The sequence below is a fragment of the Dasypus novemcinctus genome, chromosome 16 (genome assembly GCF_030445035.2).
Source record: "Dasypus novemcinctus isolate mDasNov1 chromosome 16, mDasNov1.1.hap2, whole genome shotgun sequence".
NCBI classification, from domain to species: domain Eukaryota; kingdom Metazoa; phylum Chordata; class Mammalia; order Cingulata; family Dasypodidae; genus Dasypus; species Dasypus novemcinctus.
In genome coordinates, this window is record NC_080688.1 from 91,028,052 (window position 1) to 91,050,368 (window position 22,317).

The following is a 22,317-nucleotide window of genomic DNA, read 5'->3' on the forward strand; positions in this document are numbered from 1 at the left end:
TTGCCTTGGCCTTAAAGGCTATTGACACAGAAATAATGCTGATATTTACCCAACACTTCACACAAATTTTGGAAGGTGTAGCATAAACTGCAGGAAGCAGAACACTGGCAAGGGAGAATACGTAATGGTCTGGTTAGAAAGGTATAAATCACAGGGAAAATCTAATTGCAAATTACATAAATAAGGGTTTCACTGTTCTTGAAAAAAATTCTCATGGAGGAAACTAAAAGACCCAAATAAAAAGCACAAAGCCCCCCTTTCCTGCCACACAGATGCATACAAGGATCTGTATTTCTGCATACTGAACACATTCGCTTACAAACTTGCATTAAAAGTGCCTACCCAGACAGATTCATGAAAAACTGCTTCTAGTGTTTGCTTACCACGATTTATCAAATGTTGAAGTCCACTGACTTTTTTTTAAAAGATTTATTTATTTCTCTCCACCCCAGTTGTCTATTCTCTGTGTCTATTTGCTGTGTCTTCTTCTTTTGTCTGCTTCTGTTGTTGTCAGCAGTACGGGAATCTGTGTTTCTTTTTGTTGCATCATCTTGTGTCAGCTCTCCGTGTGAGTGGCACCATTCCTGGGCAGGCTGCACTTTCTTTCGTGCTGGGCGGCTCTCCTTATGGGGCGCACTCCTTGCACATGGGGGTCCCCTACGAGGGGGACACCCTTGAATGGCATAGCACTCTTTGCGTGCATCAGCACTGCGCATGGCCAGCTCCACACGGGTCAAGGAGGCCCAGGGTTTGAACCGCGGACCTCTCATGTGGTAGACAGACGCCCTAACCACTGGGCCAAATCCGCCACCCTCCACTGACTTTTAATGAAAATAAATTACATTAAATGAATTTTCTCTGTGAATTCTAGCAATTGTCACTGTGCAGCATGCAGTGTTACTGATGGATGACAATTTTCAGGAAAATACTATCTTTAACTGACAGTAACAATTCAACACTATCCATTCAATTAGTCTTTCATGATCATTTAAATTAATATGAACAATTTTGTCCTAATGCCTGTGAACAATATTTCATAATTTGTCAAATAACATACTGTTCAGTCAAACTAGTATAGAAGCCATGGAGTCATTCTACAGACACAATTCCATAGTACATAAAACCTAAATACTGCATTATAAATGTCTGGCCTCAGTCATGCTACCACATGAAATTTCAGAGATTTTTCTGTACCATTTAAAAAAGTATTCTGTGCCATTTTAAAATGACATTTAAATCTAACTTTTTTTAAAAAATGATGTTTCCAAAATACCCTCAGTAATATAATCAAGGGGAAAAGATGCACCTTTCTTTCATCATGGTATTAGGATGCTTTTAGAATATCATAAAGCCTGGATTTTCCAGCACTAGGAAGTCTGATACTCTCACATTTAAACCTTGGCAAAGAGCTCAGTGACCACTGGAAAAAAGAACAAGCTCTAAGAGCCAGCACCACAGAGAAGGTCCAAAAATAAGGTCCCCAGGTACAGAGTGACAAAACCATGTCTGTCTCCAGGTATACTGGTCAGCCAAAGGGGAGCTGATGCAAAGTACCAGGACTCTGCTGGCTTTTATAAAGGGTATTTATTTGGGTTAGAAGCTTACAGTCACAAGGCCATAATGTATAAGTTACTTCCCTCCCAAGGTCTGTTGCCACGTGTTAGTGCAAGGTGGCTGCCGGTCTCTGAGAGAGTTCAGCCTTTCTCTTCCTCCTAAGGCTCCGTGGTCCCAGCTTTTTCTCATCTCACCTGCAGGCTAGCATAAGTCTCATCTCTCTCTCCAGGGCTCTTTTCTTTCTGAGCCTTCTCAGCTGTACAGGGCTCTGATGTCTTCAGCATCAAACTATCAGGCAAATGGCTTGGCTCTCTCCCCAGGGCTCCAACGTCCCAAACTAAACTCTCTGTTTTCTCCTTCTCCGTGTATTTACTTCCCTGTCTTTGACTGAGCATCTGTTTATATAGCCCACAACAGGGGGAGGGGGAACAGGGACTAAACTGAGTCACCCTAATGACGTAGTCAAATAAAAGCCCTAATCTTGATTTGATAAAGTGAAAGTTAAACGTCTGAATTTAATACAATCTAATACACCCAGAGGAACACACCTTTTTACAAACACAACCCAATATTTATTTCTGGAATTCATAAACAATACCAAACTGCCACACCAGGGGAACCATGCATGAATGCTTCCCATTATGGAGACAGCAAGCACCGACACGGACTATTTCAATACCTTCCGCAGCAAGGAACCACACAGTGAGACTGACAGGTGGGTCCGAATCGTGATAAGGTAAATGCAATTGATAAGTCAGAGGACACTGAGCGGGTGAAGATAATTTTGGAAAGACAGGAAACACACTGGAGAAGGTAACCATCACTTTGCAACAGCAGTAAATTTTACATAAAGATATATCAGCTTGCTCAGGAATTCAGGATGCTACACACACCAGCGTCCAACTTTTATGAGTAAAGGACTAAGGAGAAAAATAAGCAGGAGAGATTTATTGGGAAAAACGAGCTGCAAGTTTTATAATATGTATGAAATCAGTTCAAAGCTATCTTACGAGAGAACAATAATGATTACACAGTACACATTAGCTATGGGATATACACTGATTATACATTTTACAATTATTTCTTTAAAGCTTCTTCACAGCGACCATAGACGCTAATGGCATCATCATCATCATCATCCCATTTTACAGGAGAGAAAACAGAACAGACAGAGTAAGTTTCTTGCACAAGGTCACCGTGCAAGAGGTTTGAAGCTGTCTGGACCGACCCGAGAAAAGTCTGTTCTTAAAGTTAATCCATTCCTGTGCATGTGGGCCCATTGTAACTAGGATCTTTTTGTGATAGGTCCTTAAGTTAGGTTGTGACCCACCTCATTCACGGTGGTCTTAATTTATACAAAGAGAGAAAGACATGGAAGCAAGGAGCTGAAAGCAAAGAAACCCAGAAGGGAGAGCCAGCAGACACCCCATGTGCCTTGTCATGTGTCAGAGCAGTCCAGGATGACTGGCAGCTGGTCGGCAGGAAAAAAGCATCATTTTGATGATGCCTTAGTTTCATGGTTTCCAAAGCTTGTAAGCTTGTAAGCTAATAAACTCCCATAGTTAAAGCCAAGACATTGTACGGCATCCTCTTTCAGCAGCTTAGCAAACCAAAACAAGTCACATAGATAGTATGTCCAAAAGAAATAATAATGATGACTTCATTACTCATGTTTAAACTATGATTAGTGTGCCATTTACTTAAGAAGAAAAATATAATAGTTTTATATATCTTTCTGTTAAAACAGTAAAAACTTAAAACCTCTGGTTGACCACCAATCATCCAGGAAATGCTGTCAACTAGAATTTCATTCCCCATCCACTAGAGATAACCAAGGTATGAGGGACCTAAAGTTAGACCTAATTCGTTAAAGAGATTAACCCATTCTTTTCCTTTTCTATAGTGATCTGTGACAGAGAAGTCTTTAAGATGCAACCGAACAAGAATATACTAGTAGGATTTTTGAATTAGAAGTTATGCCAACTAGTATTTATATATAAGATTTTCTCACCCAGTGGTTCTGCTGTAGTAGTACTTACCCATTTTTGGTGGGGACTTTATGGTGGTCCATAAAAACTGGTGTCACACCACACAAATCTATGGTTGACAATGTAGCCAGATGAGGCCAGTTTTTGCTATACCATACAACAGTAACTGATGCATCATTTATGGAAAGATCAACGTGCTCCATGATATATTCTTTTTCACTTCTGTCCTTCAGTATAATTGCCCATCCTAAACCAGATACTCTAGAGAAAGAAAGCTAAAAATGTTCATCTCATTGTGGGGGGGAGGGGGGGAGGGCAGGGATGCAAAAGGCAAATTTCACATTTTATCTCTAAAACATTTAGTTCCTTAAAAGCCAAATAGAAAGCTCTTAGAACATGCATGCCCAACACAAATTTTCACTTCACCAACAGTTCTCTTTAGATCTTCACCAAACATTTATTGAACATCTACATTGTCCATGTTCCAGGTACTGGCAAAACATACACTTAAAAAAAACAAAGGTTCTGCCCAGGAGAGATAGCTTGAATATTCTTACTTTCCCTGAAGAAGATTACTAGTCTACTTCTCCTTTTCATGAAAAACATTAGACTGCATACATACAATAAGAAAATACTATATATTTTATAGATGCACCAAAACACACAAAAATATTGGAAACTATCCCCTACAATCCAAATTGCACATTTCCTATCTACATGATACTTGGAACCTCTACCATCATCCTTTTTTAAGTGATTATAAATTGGAATGTTTAACAGTACTACTGTCAAGTAATGCTATTCCTACTTTTCAAGAAGACACTGCTTACCTGAGTGCCTCTTTGATTTTAACAGGAAGGCCTGTGTAAGGATTCACAGGTTTGAGAATCTGAGTCAGTGTTGCTTTCACAGATGCTATTTGTTTTGCAATATATTCTTTCTTCCAATATCCAGCTTGTTTATCTTCAACTGACAGTAGGCTCAAAGATACAGCTGTCTTCTCCACTGAATTTACTCTCCAATTAGACCTCTTAGGTGAAAAAGCAGTTGAGTAGATTCTGATCCAAATCAAACTAGGGGAAAAGGAGGAAATAGGTTAACTGTCTAGGATACAATGTCATGCATCTGTAACAGTAATATATTAAATTAGAGATGTACAATATTTCTTCAAAAGCTTAACTGGATAAATAAGTCAAACTGAACATTTATAGTTGCTCATGTGTTAAAATTAAATGGCATTTGGAAATGAAGTGTTTTAGATTTGCCAACTCCAGAAACACCTATTGAAATGAAAAGCACGTTCACAGGGTAAAGTTTAAAATGAGTGAGCAAAAGTTATTTGTGATCATCCAAACAACTGCCTTCCTTCATTGATAAATGAATAGGAAGACCCATTATAGAAAAATAATGAACTATATTCAGTATGTTTCCTATCTTTTAATTTACTATATGCATGCTTCTAAAAAGATCACAAAGAAGGACACACACACAGAAAAATGCCAACAGTAACTGAATTGTGTGTTCTCCTTTTTTTATTTTTTATTTTTTCGACAATGAATATGCCCTGTTTTCACAGAGGGAATAAAAGGAAGGCTATTAACAAAAAAACTAACAACAGTTTACATTGAGAACTCACTATACGAGTGGAAAGAACACAGATTTTGCAGTCAGAACTGAATTTGAGGCTTGCTGACACTATGAACTTGGATATATTTTAGTCTCTGAACCTTTTCTTCATGTTCCTGAAGAGGCAGTGAGCCCAGCGGTTAAGCATGTGAGCCCTGCTGGGGGTTCCGTGGGCTCGCAGCCTACGTGCCTGGCTTACTTGCTGACGCAGGCCTCAGAGGGGCTCTGCCCCACCTCCACAGCGGGGACTGTAACAGCAGCTACCTCCAGGACTTCTTGTGACTACTAAATGAGTCAATGTATGTGAAGGGCTTAAACAGTGCTTGACACATAGTTACCCAAGTTCATGGTGTCAGTAAACGTCAAATTCAGGTATGACTGCAAAATCTGTGTTCTTCCCTCTTACCACTCCTGAGAGATCCTTGAGAAGTCACATGAGCAGCAGCCAATCAGCAGTGGACCTAAAGGCTGGAACTCTCTCTCCTCCCGGCCAGTGCTCTCCGTCGGGGACAAGGAGTAATATTTAGGGAAAACTGACACGGAATTAAAATCGATTTTCTAATCTGAAAGGTGAATTTCATAAAACCAGAATTTAATTATTTCCTCATTTCTTTCTCCCATTTCTATTTCAAGCAGTAAGAGATGAAATGGCCAGTGCCCCAGGCAGCTAGGAGAGGTCCATTATCTTCCCCAAGGGGATGATCTGGTACTGCACACAGTCCCTGCGAGATGCTCATGGGCCCCTGGGAAAGTAACAGCTACGTCACCAACCGGGGCACAAAGGCTTGTTCCTCCAACACTGGGCCTGGAACCCACCGCCTTGATTCCAGGACTGTAAGGACCTCCAAACACACACAAACCCGCACAGTCAGACCCCAGCTGACCGCTCTTCTAGTATGGGTGTTTCAAGTCATTTCTCATTCCACAAAGTCATTTCCCACCAAGCTTTTTGCCTTAAAATATATATTTTTTCAGTTCAGAAATTTCTGGGCTTTCGTATTAAATAGATGCAAAGTGATGATCAGTTGGGTGCACCTGGGTAAATGTGAAACTGTTTCACCAAAATCCCTTCAATAGACACTTTTTAAAAACTTTCTTTGCTCATTTGTGTTTTCTTCAAAATTTTACTCATACTTCACCCTACATAAGTGTTCCTTTACTGAACCTCAAATTCCTCACATCAGCACTAGATAACTATTGCTGACTCTACTTTTCACATGCTCTAGTACTCAAACTGTCAAAACAAACATTGCCATGCAGAGGGGAATCAGAGCATAAACTCCCTACTATCGTCAATAACCATAACTACACCTAACCATCGTATACTGAGCCACTTTCACCCACACACGTTATCTTATTTAATTTACTATAAGTGAAGCCTGAAGAAAAAAAAACATTTCACATTATACACAATAAGCCATGGAATTAAAAGACTGTATTGTCTCTTCTGATTGTCTATAAAATCAAATGTTAAGTTTAAGATGCTTTTAAAAGTCTCAATGCCAAAGATCTCTGAATGTTTGTGGTAACACATTGACTTCTCAGTCCCCAAGTGTTCCATCCTTTTAGAAGGCTAAGGTGACTTTGAGGACGAGCAGATTTATCTAATCTGACTATCCACCAAGCACAAAAAAAACGTTAATCCAACCAGTTGTTCAGAAACAGGGATAATAAGATGTTCCAATAAAAAAAGTCACCCAGAGTACATGGAAAATAAAATAAAAATTCACATGTGATGATCCAGATCCAGCCAAAAATTTTAAGAATACAGATTCCAAACCACTGAATTAAAGTCTCCAAAAACGCAGGCCAGGATTGGCGGTGTTCAAACCTTCCCAGCTAATTCTGATGCAGCCACTCCATGGACTGGCATTTGAGAACCTCTGTACCAGATCATGTTTCTTCACCACTATGTTCCAAAACCAAACATTATTACAGCCTTCCCTCTGCTGTTCTCCATGCCCTCATCTATTAAACAACGCCATTAGTTATATCGGCCTTCTCTTTTATTTTGATGTTTTCCTTTATGATACAGGGGTTCTTTGTAGGATCAATATTTGTCTGATCTTTTTATCTTAAATAAGAGGGGCAACTAAAAGCCAAGATGTCCAGTTGTAGGCCACAAAATTCCTAGAAGAATTTTCCCACTGTCCCTTTCCCCAAGATAAAATTCTGAATTAAAGGCAAAGATCATAGTGGCAAACAGAGGAAGAGGCTTCGTGTCTTTTTTTTCCAGATGCCTTAGAAGCACAGCTGAGGGTTGGCAAGCCTCCCTGAGGGCGAGTGAGCCTCCTTGGGTGGGCGAGTCTCCATGGGTAGGCAACGCTCCTTGAGTGGGCACAACTCCTTAGGTGGGTGCATCTCTTCTCCTCTAGTTCCACATTCCCACAGATAAGGTTCCATGGGAGTCTCACCCTCACCCCTCACTCAAACAGAATAAGTTTATTTGACTGGCAAGTCTGGAAGTTAAGCATGCTTAACTCTGTCACTTCCTGTACGTCTACTTGATAGCTGCAGAGCATACATTCTACTCTACAAATTCAAAGCCTATGATTTTCCAGTGCTGCTTGATCATGTCTGGAAAGATCTGTTTATTCTTGAGTGAATACAACCTAATTCTCTTGGCTGACAGACAGAGCTATTCTCCAATAGCTATGTCAACAGTTAAGTTTGATCTTTTTGGTACATGCAAAGACTATTTCCCTAAGTATATAAATGCAAATATTTGAATGTATCATATGACTGCTGAAAACATGAGACATATTATTTTTATTTATACTTAAAATACTCTTGAAACTAATTTTTTTACATTTTCAAAAATGGTTAAAAACTCTTACTAGTTTGTACAATTTCCATCAAAATGTGATCAAACATAACAAAGAGATTTGGTTTTCTCCTTACTTGTCATTGGCCAGATGATACAAGCGCTTATTCACACATCCAATACACAACAGGGTCACAGCATCCAAATAAGAAAATATCTTCAGCAAGATTTCTGAAGGCATTCTGGTGGGGGGTGGGAGGGGAGAATCAGGTAAGTGGAAGTGTTTAATATGCAAATTACCAAGAGTAAAACTGGTTTTTCATCTCTACAAAGAAGATAAACAGACTCTTCCTATAAAAACTGTACTCGCCTCTCCAGTTATTTTCTGATTGAAATGTCTAGTTATTACAATTCTCATGACATAAATCAGTAAAGACACCCAGGGGTACAAAGAGCTAACTTCCATGGCATTTTAATCACATGCGCACATTGCGACTCAGCAAGCAAACTGCAGCCTCCTTCATGAAAGGATGGGCTCTTCTTTGGTGAGATAATTGGGAATAAAAAGAAGAGACAGAGTATCCATTCATAGCTATTAATTTGAAATTTAATAAAAAACAAACACAAATTTCCCCCTTCCTCCTCAAGAACACTCCAGGGGAAGCGGAAGTAGCACAGTGCCACCCAGTGAACCTGCACTGCTCACGGGCGCCTGCCTCTGGGATGGCGTCACGTTTTCATAGCTCCCTCTGGGGCCTCAAGGAGCCTCTAAGCCCACTGAGATTTTCTGAAGTGTTTTTTTTTCACTCATATGCCCAAAAAAATATGACACTGAGGTATGTTTTAAATATCCCGTCTATTTCTGTGAACTTCTAATGCTAGAGTAGGAACATGCAAGGTGCATTATGTGCGGGGAAAGGCAGGAACAGGCCTCTTCATGAACCTTAGGCAAAAGCACAAAGAAAGAGGGAGCTACGGACGACGGTGTCCAGATGAGGGTTTAGGTGGAAAAGATGGGGCAGGGGGAGACCTGTGCCCTAATTTAAAATGGCTTGTCCATACTCTCTGCTTGTGATTTTTAACAATTTTAAAAATTTTAATTATGATGAAAATCAAGTTATCAAACATTTTATAATAATCAGTTCTAAAATTCAGTAATATTTAGAGAGAATAAAGTGGATCCTCAGAGAAAAGATGACTAATGCAAGACATATTTAGTACATGTTACTACTTAAGTGCTACTACTGCTCAAAAGCTTCTGAGATATTTAACAAGATTTTTGAGAGTTTAACAAGAAGCTTTGCTTGGGGATTAGTTAAATCCATCCTAGACATAGAATTCCATACATTCAGAGTCAATAAATAAGACCCTTTTAAAGAGAAAAGGTCCTAATGCTAGAGACAGCAAAGTTGAAAAAAACATATATATATACACACACTTTTGTGACCATTTGGGCTATCCATTGCATATGGCTTTTACATTTCGATTAGCTGTTTCCAAAAATTCATAGCTATTATTTTTAAAATCAATGTAATTCAAAAATTTGGAATTGGGTTTAAAGGAAACATTTTGGAAAGATACCTAGCAACTGTAACAGTTACTTAACCAGAATAAAATTCCACTCAAGACAGGCATAAGGCAGGTTTTACCCTGCTGCCCTCCTGACTAACATCACAGAGCGGGCTCTTCTCTGTGCATTTCTAGCAAGAGGAGAAAACCTCCATTTTACTTTAAAACACTTAGACTGAAGATGTATTTTATTACTATTCACAAGGTTCCCTCAAAGCTATCAATTTCTGCACCCATACTGCTTTCTGTTGGATTCTAACTATTTTCCATTGCATTTTAGTGAGAACCACAACATTAAAAAAGGGGGTGTAAAAATAGATGTCCAGCCCATCTCTCTTTGGTCCTCTCAGTCTAGCCTCAGTCTCTAGCCCTCACCGGAAACAGCTGTCTGAGGGTGCCAGCACCTTCCCTCGCATGGACCCTGTACAGGCAGTGACCCCCTCTGGCTCCAGGGCACCATCCTCCAGGTCTCAGACCTCGCTGGCCTTCCCGGGCTCCTGCAGTGGTTCCAAGTGTCCCTGTCCTTGGAACTTCACTCTCTCCCTAAGACGTGCCATTGACTCTCTCACCTTGAGCCGGACTCCCACACCCACGTCCATGGGACACCTCCCATGCAATGTGCGTGTCACAGGCATCTCGGCTGCCGTAAGCCCAAGGGCAGGCGTGAGTCTCTCTCCTCCCTCCAACCCCCAGGCATGCCCATTCGACTAACGCAGCCTCCACTCAGCCTGCTCAACCCAACGTTGCCGGCCCCTCTCCACGCCTGCTTCTCCTCAAGCCTAAGTCTAATTCAGGAGCAAGTCACGTCAGTTACGCCTCCAAACACATCTCCCATTTCTCCAGGCCTTCCCACCTCCCCGTCTTCTAGAGAAGGGAAACAGGTAAGCAAGATGATGTTAGAAATCAGATCACAGCACACCTCTGTGCTGAAAGCCACCCCACCCGGGTGACCTCCAAGTGCCTCATGGTGGCCTGCAGGCCGCCTCGCCCCTCCTGGCTCACTGGTCACCACTGGCCGCCTCGCCCCTCCTGGCTCACTGGTCACCGCAGGCCGCCTCGCCCCTCCTGGCTCACTGGTCACCGCAGGCCGCCTCGCCCCTCCTGGCTCACTGGTCACCGCAGGCCGCCTCGCCCCTCCTGGCTCACTGGTCACCACAGGCCGCCTCGCCCCTCCTGGCTCACTGGTCACCGCAGGCCGCCTCGCCCCCTCTTGCTCACTGGTCACCGCAGGCCGCCTCGCCCCCTCTTGCTCACTGGTCACCGCAGGCCGCCTCACCCCCTCTTGCTCACTGGTCACCACTGGCCGCCTCACCCCCTCTTGCTCACTGGTCACCACTGGCCACCTCGCCCCTCCTGGCTCACTGGTCACCGCAGGCCGCCTTGCCCCTCCTGGCTCACTGGTCACCACTGGCCACCTCGCCCCCTCTTGCTCACTGGTCACCGCAGGCCGCCTCGCCCCCTCTTGCTCACTGGTCACCACTGGCTGCCTCGCCCCCTCTTGCTCACTGGTCACCACTGGCTGCCTCGCCCCCTCTTGCTCACTGGTCACCACTGGCCGCCTCGCCCCTCCTGGCTCACTGGTCACCGCAGGCCGCCTCACCCCCTCTTGCTCACTGGTCACCACTGGCCGCCTCACCCCCTCTTGCTCACTGGTCACCACTGGCCGCCTCGCCCCCTCTTGCTCACTGGTCACCACTGGCCGCCTCGCCCCTCCTGGCTCACTGGTCACTGCAGGCCGCCTTGCCCCTCCTGGCTCACTGGTCACCGCAGGCCGCCTCGCCACCTCTTGCTCACTGGTCACCGCAGGCCACCTCGCCCCCTCTTGCTCACTGGTCACCACTGGCTGCCTCGCCCCCTCTTGCTCACTGGTCACCACTGGCTGCCTCGCCCCCTCTTGCTCACTGGTCACCACTGGCCGCCTCGCCCCTCCTGGCTCACTGGTCACCGCAGGCCGCCTCACCCCCTCTTGCTCACTGGTCACCACTGGCCGCCTCACCCCCTCTTGCTCACTGGTCACCACTGGCCGCCTCGCCCCCTCTTGCTCACTGGTCACCACTGGCCGCCTCGCCCCCTCTTGCTCACTGGTCACCACTGGCCGCCTCGCCCCTCCTGGCTCACTGGTCACCGCAGGCCGCCTCGCCACCTCTTGCTCACTGGTCACCGCAGGCCGCCTCACCCCCTCTTGCTCACTGGTCACCACTGGCCGCCTCGCCCCCTCCTGGCTCACTGGTCACCGCAGGCCGCCTCGCCCCCTCTTGCTCACCACGGGCACTGCAGTTGCCTCTCTGCTCCATCCACACTTGGCACACTCTCTCGCCTCTGCACCTCTGGACACTTGGTTTTCCCTTGCTGGTATGTTCTTCAAGTTCTGCAATCTCAATTTTCAGTTCTCAATGTCCACGTCACCTTCTCAGATAAGTTTTTCCTTCCCATCCTGCCCTATTAGTCTGAGTCATAGAATCTATGTTTCTTCAGCAGCACATGCCCCAATTTATCAATTTTTTTTCAATCTGTCTTCCTCACACAAGCATGAGCTTCACGAGAACCCAGACCACAGTGAGCAGCTCACCCTTTGTATCCCCTGCACCCAGCACAGCATCTAATCTAGGCCACTGAACAGTTCATAAATGTTATCGTAGGAATTAGCCAAGGGGGAGCTGATGCAAAGTGCCAGAACTCTTTTATAAAGGGTATTTACCTGGGGTTGAAGCTTACAGTCACCAGACCATTAAGAATAAGTTACTTCCCTCACCAAAGTCTATTTCTATGTGTTGAATCAAGATGGTTGCCATCGTCTGCCAGGGTTCAGGCTTCCTCTTCCTCCTAAGGCTCTGTGGTCCCAGCTCCTTCCTTTCTCAGCTGTAGGCTAGTATAGGGCTCATCTCTCTCCAGGGCTCATTTCTTTCCAGGCTTTCTCAGCTGTTCAGGGCTCTGATCTCTTCAGCTACAAACTATCAGGTGAACAGCTTGGCGCCCTGGGGCTCCAGTGTCCCAAACTAAACTCTCGTGTTCTCCTTCTCTGCGTATTTACTTCCCTGCCTTTGACTGAGCACCCGTTTATAGAGCCTACAAGGAGGGGAGGGGAACAGGGACTCAAACTGAGTCACCCAAATGATGTGGCCAAATAAAAGCCCTACTCTTGATTTAATAAAGTAAAAGTTAAATGTCTGAATCTAATACAATCTAATATGCACAGAGGAACAGGCCAGTTCACAAACACAATCCAATATCTATTTTTGGAATTTATAAACAATACCAAACTGCCACATTCGTCACTGAGTGAGTGGGTCTTTCCTCCATTTCTCTAATCAGATTATTGTAAGAGAAATTCTATTCCCAGAATATAGAGTTTAAACTTATACCGATGTCTTTAATTAAATCTTTCTTTATTGGCTTTCTTTTTTAAAAATACACTAAAAACACGTACACTGTAACTGAAGTCGTCATGCTGAAGTCATTCAAGCAGAACTTGACTCTGAGCTGCAGCAAGTCGCCTGTGAGGGCCTTCCTGTCTCCAGCATGGAGTGTTCCCATTGTAACACCAAGACTGAAGGGCTCCACACAGCCCAGGGCTGCTCTTCCACAAATGCTGGTTCAGTATAAATCCAGTCACCTCAGGAACAATTCCAAATAATAATTCATCCCAAAAAGAGCAAGGAAAAAGATCTGCTCTTGATGCTGAGAGTCACAGTAGAGAACCGTGCCATGGCAAATGGGTTCCCCAAACTCCAAAGGCCCAGAAGCTCAGGGAGCTCTTGAACTTGAAGAGGAACACACTTGAATCTTCTTATTCCTTTTCAACGGTCTTTATCAACTGAAGAGTCAATACATTTGAAGAACATTTTAACAGAAATAAAATTAAATTTAACTGTCACTTTTAGAAGTTTAGTTTCAGAAAACTAGTCTAATAATGACAGGGTGACGGACTGATGACTCACAGCAAACTCTCCGTGTTGTACATTCTTCCTACACTGATCTATTCTTAGAGAGCTCAAAATAGCACCTTGGTATATGCAGCATTAAAACCTTCTCTAATAACCCCACTCTTAGAGGCTCCCAAGAAAGTGGCAGGCTACTTCTGCTGCTTACCTATCCAGAGATGCAAAACAAATAGAGGAGGATTTCTGGCAGTGCTTTTGATGTCTGACATATTGCTTCAGAGAGTCTGGCCCCTTTCTGAAAATAAATATGGAAAATTCAAATTATACAATGACCAAGTGAGAGATAAACTGTCTGTCGTCCCCCCCCCCCCCCGCCATAATATTTTAAAGAATTCATAAACTTTTAAGATTATTCACTGTAAAACTTCATTGGAGCAGAGAGGAGGGGAGGGGAGGGGAGGGGAGGGGAGGAAGAAATAAGAAATGAGAAGGAGGGAGGGTGGGTGGGAAGAAAGAAGAAACTGAAATATTGAGTGTCCTGGATAAGTCCACATGACAACTACAATTTATCCTGATCAGTTTTCAGTCTAAGGGTTTAATGCCTGTCCTCATTATAGGCTATCAACACATCAAAGAAAAGCATTGAAATGGAAACAAAAAAGATAAATATAAAATGTATCAATTGGCCAATCTCAATAATACAACAGAAGCCTGATACAGCATCAATTGTTTGTTTCTTTAATGAACCAGAACTGTTCACACAACCTACCACTTTGCTGATGTTTGAGGGATAATGGCCAGTTCCAACTCTAACTTTGGCAATCAGGCTACAGAAGTACTGACTATTCACCCACAATTTTTTTCATATTTAACATTTCACATTCAATGTAATATATATATTTTGTGTGTGTGTGTGTGTGTGTGTGTGTGTGTGTGGAGGAGAAAAGAATTTAATGATCTTGCAAGTATGGGCAGGCGACCTGGATAAAACGGGCAGTACCAACGAAATATTTTAATTGGCCATATTTTTTATTTTAGTAGTACATAAAATAATGGTGTTTACAATCAATAACTTTTAGATTTGATGACATATGGTAATAATATTTTATACAGTTAGGCTTTTCTAGAAGTTCCTAAAATAAATTTAAAACCCTGGAAAGTCACAGGGTTTTAAAGTCACAGCCTTCTGTTTCTAGGCAGCAGCCCTGAGAGCTTCTGATGGATATGCTATTCCTCTTGCAAAAAGGCTTGGCAGCGCCTTCTTTAAGCAATCTACAATACATACATATTGTCTATGCTCCCCCTGCCCACCCAGCATACGCTTGAAGCAGCCACTAAATTCTACAACATACATTATTTACATGCACACAGTTCACCAATGTCACCACTCTGAGGCTCTACTTCATTCCTCAAGAGTTCCACCATCTGCTTTTTCATACCACGCTCATTTCCAGGAGAGCTAGGACTAGAACTCTCAATGGATATGGACAATAATTGGTGCAAAAATGAGGTGTTCCAAGGACTTGGGAGGAAGGGGAACAAACCCTCTGGGGGTGGCAGTATGAAACCCACACATAATAGACATCAGCAGAAGATGGCCCTCAACTCAGAACACAAGCTGCTACCAGCAGGAACAGAGTGAAAGAAGTGGCCTGGTCAAGGCTCAGTGCAGCAGGTGGCAGCAGTGGGCCGCTGCCCACTGCAGGGTGAAGTCACGCAGTATGCCCAGGCCCCGTGAGCAGCACTCCGCAGCTCATGCTGTTGGCACAACAGCACGCACCTGCCACACTCACCAAGCATGATATCCTGAGCTTCTAGAAGCCACAGACTGAGAGTCCCTTTCCTGTGACAGACATTTCTCTTCAGAAATAAGCAAATTTGCTGGCACATGTTCAGCCCTCAATAAATATTAGCTTAACCAGAACACTAGTCTCCTAGCATAGAGGCTGAACAAGGTAAACCTTTGCACCACCAGATTTCTAGATCCTGGAGGGCAACAAATTCAGGAAAGTCAAGACGCTGGTACACGTGCCTGTCCACTGCAGCTTCAGCAAAGGGCATCAGCGTGCTTCCTGTCTCATCTGACCTTCCAGCCAACGTGCACTTGGAACGCAAGACAGTTTTCACATCAGGCCAGGCCAGTGGTGGCAATCAGTGCTCCACAGAGCAGGAAGGAGGGACGAGGAGGCTGAGAGAAGCGACAATGTCAAGCCTTGTAATGTCCCCTCACTCCTTATCAGAGTGCCCCATTTGTGTTAAATATTGCTATATTTATGTTTAAAATGTTGTTTAAGCAAAGATTTCCACAGTAGAAAAGTGTTCACTTTACAAACATCAGGTATAAAATATCATTTCCTAATTTAAGAAACAAATCCATTCAAAACTAATTTGAGGGAGCTGATGTGGCTCAGAGATTTAGCACCAGCTTCCCACGTACAAGGTCCCAGGGTCAATCACTGGCCCTAGTACCTAAAAAAAAAAAAACAAACAAATTGAAAGCATTCCTTCATTTTAAATAGTTAATTAGTCTCATAAATTCAGCACCAACCTGCATTACATATTCAAAGAGCCTATAGCCAACAAAAGAGCCTAACCTGCTATAAGAAAAATGAATTCTAGTACTCCCTGATCAAATAATAATCATGTCTATCAGGAGTTCCCAGTTTGTGGCCCTCAGACCCTGACTGTGTGAAGGGTTAGCACAGGAAGTCTGTGATTTGATACATCAAGCATCATATGAAGACTGAGAAACTGCTCTCACCAATAGACAAACATTTTTTAATACAAATGAATGCAGCTGTGGTGAAGAAAATATAAATATATAAAATATATTTTAAATTATTAAATTGTTAACAGGTTTTTTTTGTCATTATGTATTTCCAATCAGAAGATGGGAGGAAAAAAGAACTATTGCCCCAGGCCTTTCCAAGGCAATAAAAGAAAAGGTAGTTAATATGACAGATCATGTTTAATGTAACAAATTGACAAACACCAAATAAGTAAGAATTAGTGCTGGCTGTATGGCAGAGAAACAAGTAACTTGGTTAGCTACTGAGAACATAAATTGGTACAACCTTATGGAAAGCTCAATCTGGCAGGACTATTGAGATCCTTAAAAGGCACATACATTTTTTAAGACAGAAATTCCACTTCTAGACAGAAATATATCCTTAAATGGAGAAAATGTGCCTGAAGCTTTCACTCGGGGGGAAAAAACACGCGAAATAGTATAGGGATTGGCCAAATCACACTGCACCCTTATAGTTAACAATGTTCAGTCCAACAAAATGTATAGTCTCAACTATTGAGCAAAAGTGTTTCAATGGAAATAGGTCCGTGCCCTCCCAGGCGGCCGTGTAGCTTGCTCCCTCTACTCCTTCGGGTATTTCCCCGTGTGTCCTTGTCTCTCTGGCGCCGTCTTCGCCATGCTCCCTCAATCACCCCCAGATGGCCTCCCTCCCCACCTCACACACTTCATGTCCCTTCCCCACAGTTCCTGAACACATCACCATCCAACACGACACACCTGAGTTGTCTCTCTTCTTTACTATCAGTGCAATGTGAATACCATATCAGCAGGCATTTTGCATGAGTTTTGTTCACTGCTGATTCCTCAGCAACTACAAAATGCTTGGCAACCAGAATTCACTTAAGTATCTGCCAAATTAATAGCATGTTAATTGAAAAAGCAGGTTGTATCAGTAGATACCATATAACCTTACTTTAGCATTTCTCTTAAGAAAAAAGTTAACATCTACACTCAAAGAAAAGAGATGTGGAAGGACAAACAAGATCTGAATAGTGAATACATCTGGCCCATAGGATTACAAGGTTTATTGGCAACGGTTATTTTTAAATGGGGGCTGGAGGACTAACGGGCCAGAACTCCATGTATTTTAATTTTTCTTAATTTTTCCATATTCACTAAGTAACAAAGGTCTTTTGTTGTTGCTATTTCAGTTTCAAAACTGGGAGTCCTATATGCAAGAAGGCTTGGAATCACACTTTGCTGCACAGCAAAGTCCTTTAGACCGGAGCAGGGTTCTCAAAAGCACAGGACCCCCTCCTACTAAAGAAGGTGAAGCCAGGCACACCTGCAGCAAGCTTGAAACATCTTTGAAGTCTCTCATTTGATTTTAAAACTTAATGCATGGGGAGCAGATGTGGCTCAAGCGATTGAGCACCCGCTTCCCACATGGGAGATCCTGGATTCGTTCCCTGGTGCCTCCTAAAAACAAAAAAGTAACAAGAAAACAAATGATAAAACCAACTCGGGGAAGCAGATGTGGCTCAGTGGTTGAGTATCGGCTTCCCACATATGAGGTCCCAGGTTCAAGCCCTGGCCCCAATGCCTCAAAAAAAAAAAAAAAAAAATTAATGCAAATATTGCATTCTACTGGATAAGTTATCTGTGTTTGTCTTATTATAAAAAACATACTACATTACTTACCACTTAAAATATTTAACGCTTTCTCTAAGTCCTTTGTGTCAATGTTATAAGCAGGGAAGATGCCCCCGCACCCCCTGACCACTGGCACCACTTGGAGAAGCACAATGCCAGGGTGCTCAGATGCTTCAAGGAACACACACGAGTCAATCCACCAGCAAGCTCTGACAGAGAAGGTTAACTTGCGGGTCCAGAACATGAAAAAGATTGCTGTGAACACGTTCATGAAGTAAACAGTTATTTGTTATATAAACCTAAATATAAAACAATCTCAATGGGTCCTCAAAATCACCCTTGTAACTCTCCCACTCAAAAATTCATCATTTTAAATAAAAATGAAGCAGGTCAATCCTATTTGGGTCTAGTAATAAAAGAAAAAAAGAGTGCCAACGGCCGAAGACTTTTCCCTAATCGGAATCCTAAACCAACAGCAAGTGCATATGCTTCTGTCTTTGACTGAAACATTTAACAGGGTTTATTTATTTGGTTCAACTCTAGGAACACTTCTTAGTCACATATTCCATTCAAGGTAATATGGCATATGCTTTAAAATTTATCTAATCCTCCATTATGTAATTGGAAGATGAACAGTACATTTAATCACAAACATGTTTCATGCTTTAAAAATGTTCAAGTCTATTTTGCTGTTTTGTTTTTCCACAACTAAGAGAGATCTCATTTTACAGAACAGAAGATGAAGGCTCAAACTACGCAACTACGTGACTTGCCTGAGGTCACAAAGACGGAGGCCAAGGTCACAGACCCCCTCATCCCCAGCTCTCTTTCAGACCATTTAGCCACTTTACTATATTATAAATCTCACCAATATGGCTTCTGGGAACTATAAAAAGTACATCTCCACTTCTCCATAAAATAAATTAACTATATGTTTTTAATGGCCACACAATGAACATATCAGTAACTTCCCTGCATACCCTCGTGTGGATGAAGTGCACATTTGGCTAATACAATTAGTAGATTCTTAGTTTAGAAATGCTTTTTATTCCCTCAAGTGACAGATTTTTGCCTGATAGCCTTAAATAAATTCAGCTCTTTTAAAAATCTAGTTTCTGGGCCTGATTTTTTCAATCTGGTAAATCGAAGAAATTAGACCAGGGAGAAATTAAACCAACTTGGTAGGCTTTCTGCTATGCCTCTTGGTTTGTGATACTTATACATATTCCCATTTGTGTAAAAGGGAACCACTGATTCCTTATTAACATCTAACTTTTCTGCACTGAGACATTAAAAATAACCACCTTCCTAGGCCATGTTAACCACCTTAGAAGCTGGCTTTTCTTTACCAAAAGGAATGTATTCATCAACCAAGCACAGGGTGATGCGATGGCTCCCAAGCCGGGCATCTCACAGGGAGTTCCCCATTACAAATAATAAAAGATTCATCACCAAAAAAATTATTCCGCTCCCCCCACAAAAGAGCACTTTATATAAAGACTAATTTTAGCAATAGTGGCAAATTGATTTAAAGTTCAAGTTTCCAATTTAAATTCCAGTCTTTCTCTACTTCTACTACATAATAGCATTTTTGAAGGCTTTGTCACGGTTTCATTTGTCACAAAGTTTGTGGAATTTCTAGCATTCCAACTATTCAATCAAGAATCAAATCCAGGAAAGCAGACGTGGCTCAAATGATAAGGCCTCCACCTACCATATGGGAAGACCTGGGTTCAATCCCTGGGGTCTCCTGGTGAAAAAGGAGAAAGCATGCCTGTGCAGTGAACCAGTGTCTGCATGGTGAACCGGGTGTCCACGCAGTGAGCCAAGTGCCCATGTGGTGAGATGAATGCCCACATGAGTACCCTCGTGGTGAGCCAAGTGCCCATATGGTGAGCCAAGTGCCCAAATGAGTGCCTGTGTGGCAAGCCAAGTGCCCAGGTGAGTGCCTGTGTGGTGAGCTGAGTACCTGCTTCAGCGCCTGCATGGTGAGCCAGTGCCTGTGCGGTGAGCTGAGTGCCCGTGTAGCAAGCCAAGGCCCGTGCAGCAAGCTAGTGCCTGCACAAGTGAGTCAGCCAACAAGATGATGATGCAACAAAAAAGAGACAAAGGGGAGAATCAAGGTGAAGTGCAGCAAAGACCAGGAACTGAATTGGCGCAATTGACAGGGAACCTCTCTCCACATCAGAGGTCCCCAGGATCAAATCCCGGTGAATCCTAGAGGAGATATTTCTATCTGTAAATCAAGGAGACTTACAAAAAATAATCCCCAAGAATGTAAATTATTCTCAGCATTATTACTCCACCTGGTAAACTAACTGGGGAGAAGCATACCAGGCTGGGAACAGCTTATGATAAATAAGAAGGATTTAACAAGTTGCCATTACAGCATTCTTATACTGCTGACATTCTGGACCATTTTGCTCCTTTGTGAAATGAGCCATACCCCTTCTGAGTTAAGCTGAAGAGCCTTTTGGAAAACAGATGCAGACTCTAGCCTCCTGCCCCGACCCGTTCCCCATCTCGCTCTTCAAAACTGCTTCCTCTCTTGCTGTTAGAAAGGGTTACCCTTCAGTTCCAGGATACCCCAAAAGAAATGGAGCTGGGATGAGCCTCTCACAAAGTAAGAACTGCACAGGTCCCAGTACTTAGATAGGAAGATGAGGTAGAACAGGCTTAGGAGGTGGGCATCCCTCCAGCCTGCACTCAGAAACAAAAACTTGGACTTGACACCAGAGGTACAAAGTCTGTCCCAGGAGGAGATCCTCCCAGACCAGCCTGCCCACCAGAGGTATCTGCTTAGGTACGGCATGCCCTCCACTCACAAAATGTGGGCAGAAAACCTATAGTACCACTCACCAGGACGTTTTGATGAATAGATTCTACTTCTCTAAGTGATATAGTCATAAAAAAAAGATGACTGGTGATTCCAGGTTTTGGGTAACGAAAATACTAACTCAAGGTCAGAGCACAAGAGGACTTTGGGGACATGTTCTAGAGGAGTATTCCTTTCAGCAACCTGAGTGCAGAAATCGGTTATTTATACCTGTCTTCACACAGGAAACAGACACACACAGGCAGTACATGACACAGGTAGTATATGCAAATGAGGACACTCACATGGCAGGTTCTCTGTAAGGCATGTTGAAAAATCAAGAAGAGTATCTTAAAGAAGTGAATTAACTTAAGGCTGGCTTACGATGTTCCCATAATGTCTATGAATTGTAAGTGAATGGAAGGCAAAAAAAAATTTTTCTTTTGGAGCTTCTGAGATTTGTATCATAACTTGTTGTCTCTTGTGTTTCCAAGTTGAAAAGATTTCCTCTAGCTTTTCTTCAATAGCTTTCCACATAAAAATAGCTGTGAGTTGAAGAAGCAAGACAGAAGCAACTCATCAGTTCAATAAGACTAACAGCCAACTTGCCATCAGAAACTATGGAGGCCAGAAGGTAGTGGAATAAAAGAAAAATCTATCAACCAAGAATTCTATATGCAGCAAAAAAAACCTTCAAGAATGAAAGAGAAATTAAGACATTCCCAGATAAACAGAAGCTAAGAGATTTTGTTACTAGAAGACATGCCCTACAAGATGCTAAAGGAAATGCTTCAAGCAAAAGTGAAAGGATACTATACTGTAACTCGAAATCATGAAGAAATAAAGAACACTGGTAAAGGTAAATATAAAAGCCATTGTTATTGTACTTTTGGTTTATAACTCCTTTTCTTTTCCTATATGATTTAAAAGGCAAATGCATAAAACAATAATAATAAATCTATGTTAATGGGCACACAATACATAAAGGTATATTCTCTGCGACACAGCTGTACAGAGTATTTATATACTATTGAAACTTAGTTGATATCATTCAGAATAGATTGTTATAATTTGAAGATGTTAACTGTAAGCTCCAAGGTAACCATTAAGAAATAACTGAAAAAATACACAAAAGGGGAAAGAAGGGAATCAAAATGGTACATTACAGAAAATCAAATAAATACAAAAAGGGCAGTAATGGGAATTTAGGAACAAAAGATATAAGATATACAGAAAACAAATAGCAAAATGGCAGAAATATCTCCTTCCTTATCAGTAATTACTCTAAATCTAAATGGACTAAACTCTTCAATTCGAAGGTAGACATTGGCAAATGGATAAAAGAAACCTGGCCCATCTATATGCTATCTGTAGACACTCACTTCAGATAGAAAGACACAAAGACTGAAAGAAGACTGGAAAAAGATATTCCATACAAATACCAGTCAAAAGAGAGCTAGGGAGGCTACATTATCATAAGACAACATAGATTGTAAGTAAAAAATGTCACAGGGGACAAAGGAGGACATTATATTTTGACAAAAAAGTTCAATCCATGAAGAAGATATAATGGTTAAAACACAAAAATACACTTAACAGCAGAGCCCCAAAATACAGGGAGCAAAAATTAATAGAGGGGGAAGATAAATAGTTCTACAATAATAGTTGTACACTTCAATATACCACGTTCTACAATAGCTAGTACAATGGAAAAGCAT

General features: G+C 42.4%; 1 protein-coding gene across 8 annotated transcripts in view; it reads right to left on the reverse strand.

Annotated features, from left to right (window-relative positions):
- FBXO15 (F-box protein 15) overlaps positions 1-22,317 on the reverse strand; it is a 127,211-nt gene that overhangs the window by 101,770 nt on the left and 3,124 nt on the right. For 6 of the 8 annotated variants that reach the window (XR_009180985.2, XR_009180984.2, XM_012528362.4 and 3 more), the window contains exons 2-5: positions 13,591-13,677; positions 8,070-8,174; positions 4,373-4,615; positions 3,594-3,803 (exon numbers count right to left, since the gene is read on the reverse strand). Coding sequence is in view for 6 of the 8 variants with exons in the window: in XM_012528362.4 (XP_012383816.1) it covers positions 3,594-3,803; positions 4,373-4,615; positions 8,070-8,174; positions 13,591-13,677 (645 nt within the window). In the remaining 2 variants the exon portion in view is untranslated. Of the gene's footprint in view, positions 1-3,593; positions 3,804-4,372; positions 4,616-8,069; positions 8,175-12,928; positions 13,316-13,590; positions 13,678-22,317 lie in introns of all 8 variants that reach the window. The other 2 variants (XM_071208588.1, XM_071208587.1) reach the window with 1 other exon arrangement.